This window comes from Bombina bombina, chromosome 3 (assembly GCF_027579735.1).
Source record: "Bombina bombina isolate aBomBom1 chromosome 3, aBomBom1.pri, whole genome shotgun sequence".
Classification (NCBI taxonomy): domain Eukaryota; kingdom Metazoa; phylum Chordata; class Amphibia; order Anura; family Bombinatoridae; genus Bombina; species Bombina bombina.
This window is the reverse complement of record NC_069501.1, coordinates 186,003,453-186,019,046: the sequence shown is the minus strand read 5'-3', so window position 1 is coordinate 186,019,046 and position 15,594 is coordinate 186,003,453. Positions and strand designations below refer to the sequence as shown.

The 15,594-nt window shown below is 42.0% G+C and overlaps 1 protein-coding gene across 3 annotated transcripts in view; it reads right to left on the bottom strand.

Moving 5' to 3' along the window:
* ARL6 (ADP ribosylation factor like GTPase 6) overlaps positions 1 to 15,594 on the bottom strand; it is a 474,277-nt gene that overhangs the window by 41,370 nt on the left and 417,313 nt on the right. For 2 of the 3 annotated variants that reach the window (XM_053706042.1, XM_053706043.1), the window contains exon 7: positions 155 to 210. The exons of the other annotated variant lie outside the window; for it this stretch is intronic. In XM_053706042.1, coding sequence (XP_053562017.1) covers positions 155 to 210 — 56 coding nt within the window. The remainder of the gene's footprint in view (positions 1 to 154; positions 211 to 15,594) is intronic. 3 annotated transcript variants of the gene reach the window in all.

Here is a 15,594-nt window from a genome sequence, read left to right as displayed (position 1 = left end):
CCTTAGGCAGGTTTTGTTTTTGTACTTACTGTGTGATTTGTTCTGTTAGCAGAAGAAATGGAAATAATAAAGTTGAAATGATGGAATTTAAATAAAAAGTAACATGCTAAATGAAGACAATGCGACTACAGAAGAAATGTGCACTGTAACATACCCTGTAACCAGTCTACTCCTTCTTGCAGACCCTCTCCTTTAAGTCCATCACTTGCACTGAAATATACAGCAAAAGATAAATGAGTTTTCTTAGACAGAAAAGTATTGAAAGAACAAAACTCTGCAAGCAAATACCCAGCACAGACTCACAGGACAGGGTAATACCTTCTGCATTAGACACATAGGGAGACAGACAAGAGAGCACAAATAAAACACACAAAAATGTTTTATTAAAGAAATAGTCTAGTCAAAAGTAAACGTTCATGATTCAGATAGAGCATGCAATTTTAAGCAACTTTCTAATTCACTCCTATTATCATTTTTCTTCGTTCTCTTGGTATCTTTATTTGAATGTAAGTGCTGAACCAAAAATGGGCTGGCTCCTATGCTTACATTCCTGCTTTTTCAAATTTTTAATAGACTATCCCTTTAATCAAGCGTTAAAGTATCAGTTCATGTTTTTGGCCCCACCAATTCCACTTTGTTGTATAAAATAAAGGGATAGCCCTAAGCCCCACTGCTACTTACTCTACTCCAGAATCCACCACCACAACTAGGAGTCTGAAATAAACTAAACTGTCTAATTAAAGGAACATGAAATGACTGCCAGCAACACATATACCTTTGGTCATTGGCTCGCCAGATGTGTTCAGCTAGGTCCAATTAGTGCATTATTGCTCTTTAACTATGTGTAAAAAACAATGCCTAACACATTTTCTTTTTGTACTTTTATGTCCCTTTAAAGCAGTAAACATTTAGGGATAGATTACAAGTGGTGCACTAACTGTTGCGCAAAAGCGATAACAAAATTTATGCTTACCTGATAAATTTCTTTCTTTTGCGATGTACCGAGTCCACAGATTCATCCTTACTTGTGGGATATTATCCTTCCTAACAGTAAGTGGCAAAGAGAGCACCACAGCAGAGCTGTCCATATAGCTCCCCCCTTAACTCCACCCCCCAGTCATTCGACCGAAGGCCAAGGAAGAAAAAGGAGAAACTATAAGGTGCAGAGGTGACTGAAGTTTACATAAAAAAATACTATCTGTCTTGAATAGACAGGGTGGGCCGTGGACTCGGTACATCGCAAAAGAAAGAAATTTATCAGGTAAGCATAAATTTTGTTTTCTTTTGCATGATGTACCGAGTCCACGGATTCATCCTTACTTGTGGGATACCAATACCAAAGCTTTAGGACACGGATGAAGGGAGGGACAAGACAGAAACCTAAACGGAAGGCACCACTGCTTGCAAAACCTTTCTCCCAAAAATAGCCTCCGAAGAAGCAAAAGTATCAAATTTGTAAAATTTGGAAAAGGTATGAAGCGAAGACCAAGTCGCAGCCTTACAAATCTGTTCAACAGAAGCATCATTTTTAAAAGCCCATGTGGAAGCTACCGCTCTAGTAGAATGAACTGTAATCCTTTCAGGAGGCTGCTGTCCAGCAGTCTCATAAGCCAAACGGATGATGCTTTTCAGCCAAAAGAAAAGAGAAGTTGCCGTAGCCTTTTGACCCCTACGCTTTCCAGAATAGACAACAAACAAAGAAGACGTTTGACAAAAATCTTTGGTTGCCTGCAAATAAAATTTCAAAGCACGAACCACGTCCAAGTTGTGCAACAGACGTTCCTTCTTGGAAGAAGGATTAGGACACAGAGAAGGAACAACAATTTCCTGATTGATATTCCTGTTAGTAACAACCTTAGGTAGGAACCCAGGCTTGGTACGTAAAACCACCTTATCAGCATGGAACACAAGATAAGGCGAGTCACATTGTAATGCAGATAGTTCAGAAACTCTTCGAGCTGAAGAGATAGCAACTAGGAACAAAACTTTCCAAGATAAAAGTTTAATATCTATGGAATGCATGGGTTCAAACGGAACCCCCTGAAGAAATCTAAGAACTAAATTTAGACTCCATGGCGGAGCAGCAGATTTAAACACAGGCTTAATTCTAGCTAAAGCCTGACAAAAAGCCTGAACGTCTGGAACATCTGCCAGACGCTTGTGCAACAAAATAGACAGAGCAGATATCTGTCCTTTTAGAGAACTAGCTGACAATCCTTTCTCCAATCCCTCTTGGAGAAAAGACAAAATCCTAGGAATCCTGATTTTACTCTAGGAGAAGCCCTTGGATTCACACCAAAAAAGATATTTACCCCATATCTTATGATAGATTTTCCTGGTAACAGGCTTTCAAGCCTGAATCAAGGTATTTATGACTGACTCAGAGAAACCCCGCTTTGATAGAATCAAGCGTTCAATCTCCAAGCAGTCAGTTGCAGAGAAATTAGATTTGGATGCTTGAATGGACCTTGAATCAGAAGGTCCTGTCTCAGCGGCAGAGACCATGGTGGAAGAGATGACATGTCCACAAGGTCTGCATACCAAGTCCTGCGTGGCCACGCAGGCGCTATCAAAATCACTGATGCTCTCTCCTGTTTGATTCTGGCAATCAGACGTGGAAGGAGAGGGAAAGGTGGAAACACATAAGCCAGGTTGAACAACCAGGGTACTGCTAGAGCATCTATCAGTACAGCCTGAGGATCCCTTGACCTGGAGCCGTAACGAGGAAGTTTGGCGTTCTGACGAGACGCCATTAGATCCAATTCTGGTGTGCCCCATAGCCGAACCAGTTGAGCAAACACCTCCGGATGGAGTTCCCACTCCCACCGGATGAAAAGTCTCACGACTTAGAAAGTCTGCCTCCCAGTTCTCTACACCTAGGATATAGATCACTGACAGATGGCAAGAGTGAGCCTCTGCCCATCAGATTATCCTTGAGACCTCTATCATCGCTAAGGAACTCCTTGTTCCGCCCTGATGATTGATATAAGCCACAGTTGTGATGTTGTCCGACTAAAACCTGATGAATCTGGCCGAAGCCAGCTGAGGCCATGCCTGGAGAACATTGAATATCGCTCTTAATTCCAGAATATTTATCGGTAGGAGAGCCACCTCCTGAGTCCACAAACCCTGAGCCTTTAGGGAATTCCAGACTGCACCCCAGCCCAGAAGTCTGGCGTCTGTCGTCACTATAACCCATTCTGGCCTGCGGAAACACATTCCCTGGGACAGATGATCCTGTGACAACCACCAAAGAAGAGAGTCTCTGGTCTCTTGATCCAGATTTATCTGGGGAGATAAATCCACATAATCCCCATTCCACTGATTGAGCATGCATAGTTGCAGTGGTCTGAGATGCAAGGGAGCAAACGGAACTATGTCCATTGCCGCTACCATTAGACCGATTACTTCCATACACTGAGCCACTGATGGCCGAGGAATGGAGTGAAGAGCTCGGCAGGTGGACAAAATCTTTGATTTCCTGACCTCCGTCAGAAATATTTTCATGTCCACTGAGTCTATCAGAGTCCCTAGAAATGAAAATTTTCTGAGGGGGGAAAGAGAACTCTTTTTTACGTTCACCTTCCACCCGTGAGATCTTAGAAAGGCCAACACTAAGTCCGTGTGAGACTTGGCTAGTTGGAAAGTCGACGCTTGAATCAGAATGTTGTCTAGATAAGGCGACACTGCTATGCCCCGTGGCCTTAGAACCGCCAGAAGGGACCCTAGCACCTTCGTGAAGATTCGTGGTGCCGTGGCCAACCCGAAGGGAAGAGTCACAAACTGATAATGCTTGTCCAGAAAGGCGAACCTGAGGAACTGGTGATGATCTTTGTGGATAGGAATGTGTAGATACGCATCCTTTAAATCCACGGTGGTCATATATTGACCCTCCTGGATCAATGGTAAGATAGTCCGAATGGTCTCCATCTTGAAAGATGGGACTCTTAGGAACTGGTTTAGGCTCTTGAGATCCAGAATTGGTCTGAATGTTCCCTCCTTTTTGGGAACTATAAACAGATTGGAGTAGAACCCCTGCCCTTGTTCTGCTTTTGGAACTGGGCAGATCACTCCCATGGTAAAAAAGTCTTCTACACAGCGTAAGAACGCCTCTCTTTATGTCGGGTTTACAGACGATTGAGAAAGATGGAACATCCCCCTTGGAGGGGAGTCCTTGAAATCTAGAAGGTATCCCTGGGTTACAATTTCTACTGCCCAGGAATCCTGAACGTCTCTTGCCCAGGCCTGAGCAAAGAGAGAGAGTCTGCCCCCTACTAGATCCGGTCTCGGATCGGGCGCTACCCCTCCATGCTGACTTAGTGGCAGCAGCAGGCTTTTTGGCCTGTTTACCCTTGTTCCAAGCCTGATTAGGTCTCCAGGTTGGCTTGGATTGAGCAAAGTTCCCCTCTTGCTTTGCAGCAGAGGAAGAGGAAGTGGGACCACTCTTGAAGTTTCGAAAGGGACGAAAATTATTTTGTTTAGTCCTTGTCTTATTTGACTTATCCTGAGGGAGGGTATGACCCATCCCTCCAGTAATGTCTGAAATTATCTCTTTCAGTGCAGGCCTGAATAAGGTCTTACCTTTGAAAGGGATGGACAAAAGCTTAGATTTAGATGACACATCAGCTGACCAGGACTTAAAGGGACAGTCTAGGCCAAAATAAACTTTCATGATTCAGATAGAGCATGCAATTTTAAACAATTTTCCAATTTACTTTTATCACCAATTTTGCTTTGTTCTCTTGGTATTCTTAGTTGAAAGCTTAACCTAGGAGGTTCATATGCTAATTTCTTAGACCTTGAAGCCCACCTCTTTCAGATTGCATTTCAACAGTTTTTCACCACAAGAGGGTGTTAGTTCACGTATTTCATATAGATAACACTATGCTCGTGCAAGAGAAGTTATCTGGGAGCAGGCACTGATTGGCTAGACTGCAAGTCTGTCAAAAGAACTGAAAAAAGGGGCAGTTTGCAGAGGCTTAGATACAAGATAATCACAGAGGTTAAAAGTATATTATTATAACTGTGTTGGTTATGCAAAACTGGGAAATGGGTAAAAAAGGGATTATCTATTTTTCAAAACAATAAAAATTCTGGTGTAGACTGTCCCTTTAAGCCATAACGCTCTACGCACTAAAATGGCAAAACATGAATTCTTTGCCGCTAACTTAGCAAGATGAAAAGCGGCATCTGTAATAAAAGAATTAGCCAACTTAAGAGCCTTAATTCTGTCCAAAATATCATCTGGTGGGGTCACCATCTGAAGAGCCTCTTCCAGAGCCTCAAACCAAAAGGCAGCTGCAGTGGTTACAGGAACAATGCATGCTATAGGTTGAAGAAGAAAACCTTGATGAACAAAAAATTTTCTTTAGGAGACCCTCTAATTTTTTATCCATAGGATCAATGAAAGCACAACTGTCTTCAATAGGTATAGTTGTACGCTTAGCTAGAGTAGAAATAGCTCCCTCCACCTTAGGGACCGTCTGCCATGAGTCCTTTATGGTGTCAGAAATAGGGAACATTTTCTTAAAAACAGGAGGGGGAGCGAACGGAATACCTGGTCTATCCCACTCCTTAGTAACAATGTCCGAAATCCTCTTAGGGACCGGAAAAACATCAGTGTAAACAGGAAACTCTAAATATTTGTCCATTTTACACAATTTCTCTGGAACTACAATAGGGTCACAATCATCCAGAGTCGCAAAAACCTCCCTGAGCAATAAGCGGAGGTGCTCTAGCTTAAATTTAAATGCCGTCATATCTGAATCTGTCAGAGGGAACTTCTTTCCTGAATCAGAAATCTCTCCCTCAGACAGCAAATCCCTCATCCCTACCTCAGAACATTGTGAGGGAATATCGGCTACGGCTACTAAAGCATCAGAAGGCTCAGCATTTGTTCTTAACCCAGAGCTACTGCGCTTCCCTTGCAACCCAGGCAGTTTAGATAAAACCTCTGTGAGGGTAGTATTCATAACTGAAGCCATATTTTGCAAGGTGAAAGAATTAGACGCACTAAAAGTACTTGGCGCCGCTTGTGCGGGCGTTACCGGTTGTGACACTTGGGGAGAACTAGATGGCAAAAACTGAATTCCTTCTGTCAGAGAATAATTTAATGCCAAATTTTTATAAGTCAAAATATGTTGTTTGCAATTTATAGACATATCAGTACAAGTGGGACACATTCTAAGAGGGGGTTCCACAATGGCTTCTAAACAAATTGAGCAATGAGTTTCCTCAGTGTCAGACATGTTTAACAGACTAGTAATAAAGCAAGCAAGCTTGGAAAACACTTTATTTAATGAAAAAAACACAATTTGCAAAAACGGTACTGTGCCTTTAAGAGAAAAAAGGCATACACAAACTGCAAAACAGGTTAAAATTGCTTCAAATTTTCCGAAATTTTAACAGTGTACCCACTAAGCCTTAGAAGGATTGTACCACAAGTAAGTAAGCAATAAACTCCCAAATGACAAAACCGGATTGAAATTTGTTAAAACCGGTTAAAAACCCCTATTAGCACCTTGCCACAGCTCTGCTGTGGCCCTACCTGCTCTTAGGAATGATAATCTGGGGTTAAAACTTCGAATAGGCCCTCAGAAGACTATCAGGACCTCAGGAGAAGTTGCTTGCTGCTTGTCTGAATTACTAAATGCGCAACTGTAAGAGTTACTGCCTGCTATGGTTACTGATACTATACCTTTAAGGTTCACCATATAAAAGGCACCTCCTCCTAACACACCTTGCTGGTTAATTGAGTGTTTTTCTAGCCTCAAGCACTTCTAAGCTAACTGCTCCTTTTAGGAATAGTGAAAATCCTACTTCCACTTCAACTGAGTTCCAGGGAATACAAGTTATCTAACAGCTACTTGCTCTTACTTTTACCTCTTTATGCTGATCTCATTCTACAGCTCACTCCAAGAGGTTTTCACCTTGCTGTCAACCGTCCGATCTCAATCCGGACACACCTCTCCTCCAGCTCTCCTGCAGCCTCCAGCGTGTGTATCGCAACACACAGAATTCCTGCACACAGCGCTAGAGAGCCACGCTGACGTCATCAGCTACGGCCAGGACCGCTCTCACTCCCTGAGACACTGCAGCACTCTGCGTCTGTAAGATTACCATCCTCTGCTCTCTGGATTCAGGTCAGACTACCGTTTACATTCTTTTACTGCATATTACTACAAAGGGGGTTAAACTGCAACTATCTTGTTACGCCACTCTTTGCTACTTTATATTATTATCTGTGAATCTGAACTTTGAAATTGCCAATATTTGTGTATAACAATCTAAGTCTCTGATTGCTAAACTCTATCACAAAGTCTTTTGTCAAAGATTAAATCATTTATGTAACATCCGGCTATACATCCTCACTGGTTCCATAAATGATACACTCATATGTTCAAGGCTCTGGGTACATGAACTGAGATTTAATTAAGACTTTGACAGAATTAACCAGCCATAAAAAAACAATAGGATATTTGTGTTTGTGTACACTGCATAATCCTATATATTTATACAATGGAACAAGACCAGCTAAGTGATAAGGTTCAGGTACTCTCAGACAGACTAGAAGCCCTATCTAGCACATTCCATGAATTACAGGTGGAAAATCAGGCATTGAAAGCCTGCTTAAGAGAAACTCTCACACCCAAACCTACCTCTGCAGAAGTAACACCAGAACCTATGGTCTCCCCCCCCAGAGAAGTTCTCTGGAGACAGATCTAAATTCAGAGAGTTCAGGAATTCATGTCTGCTACTCTTTGAAATGAAGCCTCGCACTTATCCAACTGAAAGGTCTAGAGTGCTCACAGTCATATCCTATCTGAGGGGGGAGCCAAGGGCCTGGGCAGACACCTTTTTTGAGAATGAGGATTCCATACTTGGGTCTCTATCTGCTTTCCTGAATCAGATGTCTGTGCTCTACGACGACCCTTTTAAGCAGGTTTCAGCAGAGAATACTCTCAGGTCTCTCAAACAGAGAAAAAATCTATAACTATATAACACAATTTAAGATCTCAGCCCGCGATTCCGAATGGAATGAGGTCTCACTTAAAACTCAATATCGGTTAGGTTTGTCAGAGGAAATAAAAGATGAACTCTCGCACAGGAATACCAGATTCCTTAGAGGATTTGTTCAGCCTCACTATTAATATTGACAGGCGTCTCAGGGAACGCCGTTCAGAGAAAGCTAACAGTGCTAAAGATAACAGAGTTTATTATCTACTGCAGCCTACTCTAGTAAAGATTTATCTCAACCTATGGACATTGGATTCATGAAGGGACCTCTAACTACGCAAGAAAAATCCAGAAGGAGACTGCACAGTCTCTGCATGTATTGTGCCAGTCCCTCACATGAAGTTAAGGATTATCCTGTCCTTACAAAAAATAAGAAGGGTAGGTGGATTTACACTAAAGAATCTTATTTAATAAAAGTCATAAAACCCTCTTACCTGACCATACCTATTACTTTGCAGTGGGACCAAGTTCGGATAACCACTGAAGCCCTAGTCGATACCGGGTCAAGTAGGAACTTTGTTGATCAAGATTTTGTTAACCAAAATAAAATACCCCTTGTGTGTAAGCATCTACCGGTCTCTGTGAAGGTTATTGATGGCACTATGCTTAAATCAGGTCCAGTCACACACCAGACAACATCCTTACAGGTAACATCATGCACTCACATCACAGAATCACTCACATTTGATGTCATAACCTCCCCTATGTATAATGTAATACTGGGTATAGAATGGTTAAGAACACATAAACCAACTGTGGATTGGAATAGTCTTAGTTTAACTTTTCCCTTATATAACAAAGGTGAAAAAACATCCACAGACTTAGTTCTGTTACAGGTACATGATAATCTCTTACCTCAGCAGTATGCTAACTTTTCTGATGTATTTAACAAAAAAGATGCCGAAAAATTACCCCCCCATAGGGATTACGACTGTCCCATCGATTTACTCCCAGGGGTCTCGATCCCATATGGGCACATTTACCCCCTCTCAAAACCAGAGTTGGAACATCTAAAAAATTACATAGACGAAAATCTTAAGAAAGGCTTTATAAGACCTAGCACATCACCAGCAGGTGCAGGCATATTTTTCGTCACCAACAAGGATGATACATTAAGACCCATCATTGATTACAGGGAGTTGAACAAGCGTACCAGGAAAAATCGGTATCCACTCCCATTAATTCCAGAATTGATAGAAAGATTAAGGGGGGCCTCGATATTCACAAAATTGGATCTTCGAGGAGCCTATAATCTAATACGAATGAGAGCTGGCGACGAATGGCTCACTGCTTTTCGGACTAGATATGGGCTATTCGAATATACGGTGATGCCATTCGGTCTATGCAATGCTCCAGCAACATTTCAGTGTTTGATTAATGATCTTTTTAGGGATATTCTAGATGTATTTGTAGTTGTCTATCTTGACGACATTCTGATTTTTTACCAAAATCTTGATCAACACAGAATTCATGTGAAGGAAGTATTAACTAGATTGCGTAAGAACAACCTATACGCTAAGTTAGAGAAATGCATCTTTGAATCCAACAACATAACTTTCTTAGGTTATAATATTACCCCTGAGGGTATTAAGATGCAAGACGATAAAGTTCAAGCAATCCTGGATTGGCCTGTACCCAGTTCTAGGAAAGATGTACAGAGGTTTTTGGGGTTTTCGAACTATTATAGAAAGTTTATACCAGGGTTTGCCTCCATCACCAAACCACTCACTGAACTCACCAAGTTAAATCTACCTTTTAAGTGGTCAAAAGAAAAACAAATGGTTTTTGATTTACTGAAACAGAAATTTACCACTGCTCCTATCTTGCAGTACCCTGATCTTGAGAAACAGTTCATTCTGGAGGTTGACGCCTCAGAATTCGCCATAGGTGCAGTTCTCTCTCAAAGGAAATCTTTCAAGGATCCATTGCACCCTGTCGCTTTCTTTTCCAGACTCATGCAACCAGCGGAGTTAAATTATCCAGTGGGCGAAAAGGAATTGTTAGCAATAAAATGTTCTTTCGACCATTGGAGACACCTTTTGGAGGGGGCTGCACAACCTACTGTCATCTATACTGACCATAAGAACTTGCAATACCTGCAATCTAACCGAACCTTATCCTCCAGACAACTACGCTGGAGTTTGTACTTCTCCCGTTTCCATTACATCATTACCTATAGGCCGGGGGCAAGAAATGGCAAGGCTGATGCACTTTCTAGGCGAGATTCTAAACCAGAAAATCTCAACGCACCTGCCACTGTCATTCCAAAGGATTGCATCGTAGGGGTTCTAACAGATCTATCGTCTGTTCTGAAGGATGCAACCGCCAAGGATTCCTCAGCACCACTTGCAGATCTCATCTGCAACTCTGGCGGATACCTATGTAAAGATGGGAAGTTGTATATACCTCCTACTTTGCGTCGTTCTGTTCTTAAATCAGTCCATGAATCCCCCCTTGCGGGACATATGGGTAGGGATAAAACTACTGAACTGCTCAAGAGATCTTTTTGGTGGCCAACTTTACATCAGGATCTGAAACTACATCTCTCTCAATGTTCAGTTTGTGCTACAACCAAGCATTCGCAACAACTTCCTGTTGGGCTTCTACAACCCCTACCAGTTCCACAGATTCCCTGGGAGGCAGTTTCCATGGACTTTATTGTTGATTTACCCCTATCATGCAACTACACAACCATACTAGTAGTAACAGACCTTTTCTCGAAGATGGCACACTTTGTGCCAATTTCCTCTTTACCCACCGCAAAAACTACATGTGATCTCTTTATTAGCAACATTGTGCGACTTCATGGGATACCTAAAACAGTCCTTAGTGACAGAGGTTCTCAATTTACTTCTAGGTTTTGGAAGAACATGTGCACCGCACTTCATATCGAACAGAGGCTTTCTACTGCTTACCATCCGCAAACAAACGGCCAGACGGAGAGGGTGAATCAGTGGCTTGAGCAGTACTTACGCTGTTTCTGCTCTCATCAACAGGATGCTTGGGCCACTTATCTACCCTTGGCCGAGTTTGCGTATAACAACACCCAGAGCTCAACTACTGGCACATCACCTTTTTATGTGAATTATGGACTACATCCTAATTTTACCCTCCTACCAAGAGTGGAAACACCTTGCCCACAAGTGAATGATCTTATCAATGATATAGCTGCCAACTTCTCTTCGATTCGAGACCATATCCATCACGCTCAAACCTCACAATGCAGGTATTATGATCTTCGGCACCGTCCCTCTCCTCAATACACCGTGGGACAACGAGTATGGCTTTCTACTAAGCATCTTAGGATACCGTATCCTTGTAGGAAATTAGGTAAACTCTTCATAGGTCCTTATCCAATAACCCGTGTTAATGGTCCTACAACAGTGACATTACAACTCCCATCCTCCTTCAAGATACACCCTACATTTCATGTGTCCCTGGTTAAGCCCTGTGGCATTCCTGCTTCACTCACTGGACATGGAGATCAGACCTTTACAGTGATCCCCGACACAGAGTATGAAATTCACAGTATCCTGGATTCCAGACTTCGTTCTGGAGTTCTGTTCTACCTGATTCATTGGAAGGGTTTCGGTCATGAGGAAGACTCCTGGGAACCGGCCAGCAATGTTTCAGCTCCTAGGCTGGTTTCCCTTTTCCACAGACGTAACCCGGATCGCCCCAGACCCTGAACCTCGCTGTGGTTCCTTTGGTAGGGGGCTATGTAAGGGTTACTGCCTGCTATGGTTACTGATACTATACCTTTAAGGTTCACCATATAAAAGGCACCTCCTCCTAACACACCTTGCTGGTTAATTGAGTGTTTTTCTAGCCTCAAGTACTTCTAAGCTAACTGCTCCTTTTAGGAATAGTGAAAATCCTACTTCCACTTCAACTGAGTTCCAGGGAATACAAGTTATCTAACAGCTACTTGCTCTTACTTTTACCTCTTTATGCTGATCTCATTCTACAGCTCACTCCAAGAGGTTTTCACCTTGCTGTCAACCGTCCGATCTCAATCCGGACACACCTCTCCTCCAGCTCTCCTGCAGCCTCCAGCGTGTGTATCGCAACACACAGAATTCCTGCACACAGCGCTAGAGAGCCACGCTGACGTCATCAGCTACGGCCAGGACCGCTCTCACTCCCTGAGACACTGCAGCACTCTGCGTCTGTAAGATTACCATCCTCTGCTCTCTGGATTCAGGTCAGACTACCGTTTACATTCTTTTACTGCATATTACTACAAAGGGGGTTAAACTGCAACTATCTTGTTACACCACTCTTTGCTACTTTATATTATTATCTGTGAATCTGAACTTTGAAATTGCCAATATTTGTGTATAACAATCTAAGTCTCTGATTGCTAAACTCTATCACAAAGTCTTTTGGCAAAGATTAAATCATTTATGTAACATCCGGCTATACATCCTCACTGGTTCCATAAATTATACACTCATATGTTCAAGGCTCTGGGTACATGAACTGAGATTTAATTAAGACTTTGACAGCAACTGAGGCGCGAAAATAGGCCCCGCCCACCTCGATGTTGCTGGGGCCTACACAAATCTAGCAAACTATGTTTGAAAACCATGTGGGTTATAACAACCCTAAATAGGCCAAATGACCCCTCAAGCAAACGCTCCCATAAACATAAAAAACGTTACTCCCAGAACACACAAATGCTTGTCCCACTTTCTCATAAACAAACTGAGTGCCCAAAAAACTTAGCCCTTCATGCAAGCTAGTAAAGCCTCTTTCATACTAGGATTACTGCTTCCCATTCCCCTAATGGGGATACTGTCAGCCTTTCTGAGTTAACACAGTCTCTGCAGAAAATATGACTGAACATACCTCATTGCTGCATAGCAAGAAACTGTTCCTCACACTGAAGTTTTCCTGTACTCCTCAGCTTCTTTGGGAACAGCAGTGGACCTTAGTTACAAATGCTAAGATCATGATCCTCCAGGCAGAAATCTTCATCTATGTCCTTCCTGAGAGTAAATAGTACAATACTGGTACCATTTAAAAATAACAAACTCTTGATTGTAGTTAAAATTAAACTAACAGCTTAACACCTCTTTCACTTTACCCTTCCTGCTTAGAGCCGGCAAAGAGAATGACTGGGGGGTGGAGTTAAGGGGGGAGCTATATGGACAGCTCTGCTGTGGTGCTCTCTTTGCCACTTCCTGTTAGGAAGGATAATATACCAAAAGTAAGGATGAATCCATGGACTCGGTACATCATGCAAAATAAATTGGATTTTTATCGTTTTTTTGCACGCAACGTGAATAGCGTGAGTATTACAAGTTAAAAATAAACGTGTTTCCCCAAGCTCAATCAAGATTTATGCTCGTCGGGTTAGTCGCGAAAAAACATAATTTATGTAAGAACTTACCTGATAAATTCATTTCTTTCATATTGGCATGAGTACAGGAGCTAGTGACATATGGGATATATAATCCTACCAGCAGGGGCAAAGTTTCCCAAACCCCTCACCACACCCACAATTCAGTTTAACTAATAGGCAAGCAGTGGGGTGATAAAGAAAGGAGTAGAAAGCATCAACAAAGGAAATTTGGAAATAATTGTGCTTTATACAAAAAATCATAACCACCATAAAAAAAGGGTGGGCCTCATGGACTCTTGCCAATATGAAAGAAATGAATTTATCAGGTAAGTTCTTACATAAATTATGTTTTCTTTCATGTAATTGGCAAGAGTCCATGAGCTAATGACATATGGGATATCAATACCCAAGATGTGGAGTCTTCCACTCAAGAGTCACTAGAGAGGGAGGGACTAAAACAAAAACAGCCATATTCCGCTGAGAAAATAATCCACAACCCAAAAATAAGTTTATTTTCACTTTTGAAAGGAAAAAACTTAAACAAAAAAGCAGAAGAATCAAACTGAAACAGCTGCCTGAAGAACTTTTCTACCAAAAACTGTTTCCGAAGAAGCAAATACATCAAAATGGTAGAATTTAGTAAATGTATGCAAAGAGGACCAAGTGGCTGCTTTGCAAATCTGATCGACAGAAGCTTCATTCTGAAAAGCCCATGAAGTAGAGACTGATCTAGTAGAATGAGCTGTAATTCTCTGAGGTGGGGTTTGACCCGACTCCAAATAAGCTTGATGAATCAAAAGTTTCAACCAAGAAGCCAAGGAAACAGCAGAAGCCTAGAAGTCTTCCTGAAATTTTTAGTAGCTTCCACATAATATTTCAAAGCTCTTACCACATCCAAAGAATGTAAGGATCTCTCCAAAGAATTCTTAGGATTAGGACATAAAGAAGGGACAACAATTTCTCTACTAATGTTGTTAGAATTCACAACCTTAGGTAAAAATTGAAAAGAAGTCCGCAAAACTGCCTTATCCTGATGAAAAATCAGAAAAGGAGACTCACAAGAAAGAGCAGATAGCTCAGAAATTCTTCTAGCAGAAGAGATAGCCAAAAGGAACAACACTTTCCAAGAAAGTAGTTTAATGTCCAAAGAATGCATGGGCTCAAATGGAGGAGCCTGTAACGCCTTCAAAACCAAATTAAGACTCCAAGGAGGAGAAATTGACTTAATGATAGGCTTAATACGAACTAAAGCCTGTACAAAACAGTGTATATCAGGAAGTATAGCAATTTTTCTGTGAACTAAAACAGAAAGAGCGGAGATTTGTCCTTTCAAGGAACTTGAAGACAAACCCTTATCCAGACCATCCTGAAGAAACTGCATAATTCTAGGAATTCTAAAAGAATGCCAGGAGAATTTATGAGAAGAACACCATGAAATGTAAGCCTTCCAAACTCTATAATAAATCTTTCTAGAGACAGATTTACGAGCTTGTAACATAGTATTAATCACTGAATCAGAGAAACCTCTATGACTTAGAACTAAGCGTTTCCACACCTTCAAATTTAATGATTTGAGATCCTGATGGAAAAACGGACCTTGAGATAGTAGGTCCGGCCGTAACGGAAGTGACCAAGGCAGGCAACTGGACATCCGAACCAGATCCGCATACCAAAACCTGTGTGGCCATGCTGGAGCCACCAGCAACACAAAAGACTGTTCCATGATGATTTTGGAAATCACTCTTGGAAGAAGAACTAGAGGCGGGAAGATGTAAGCAGGTTGATAACACCATGGAAGTGTCAGCGCATCCACTGCTTCCGCCTGAACATCCCTGGACCTGGACAGGTATCTGGGAAGTTTCTTGTTTAGATGAGAGGCCATGAGATCTATCTCTGGAAGCCCCCACATCTGAACAATCTGAGAAAACACATCTGGATGGAGAGACCACTCCCCTGGATGTAAAGTCTGGCGGCTGAGATAATCCGCCTCCCAATTGTCTACACCTGGGATATGCACCGCAGAGATTAGACAGGTGCTGTATTCCGCCCAAGCAAGTATCCGAGATACTTCTTTCATAGCTTGGGGACTGTGAGTCCCACCCTGATGATTGACATAAGCCACAGTTGTGATATTGTCTGTCTGGAAACAAATGAACGGTTCTCTCTTTAGTAGAGGCCAGAACTGAAGAGCCCTGAGAATTGCACGGAGTTCTAAAAACAGAATTTATGTT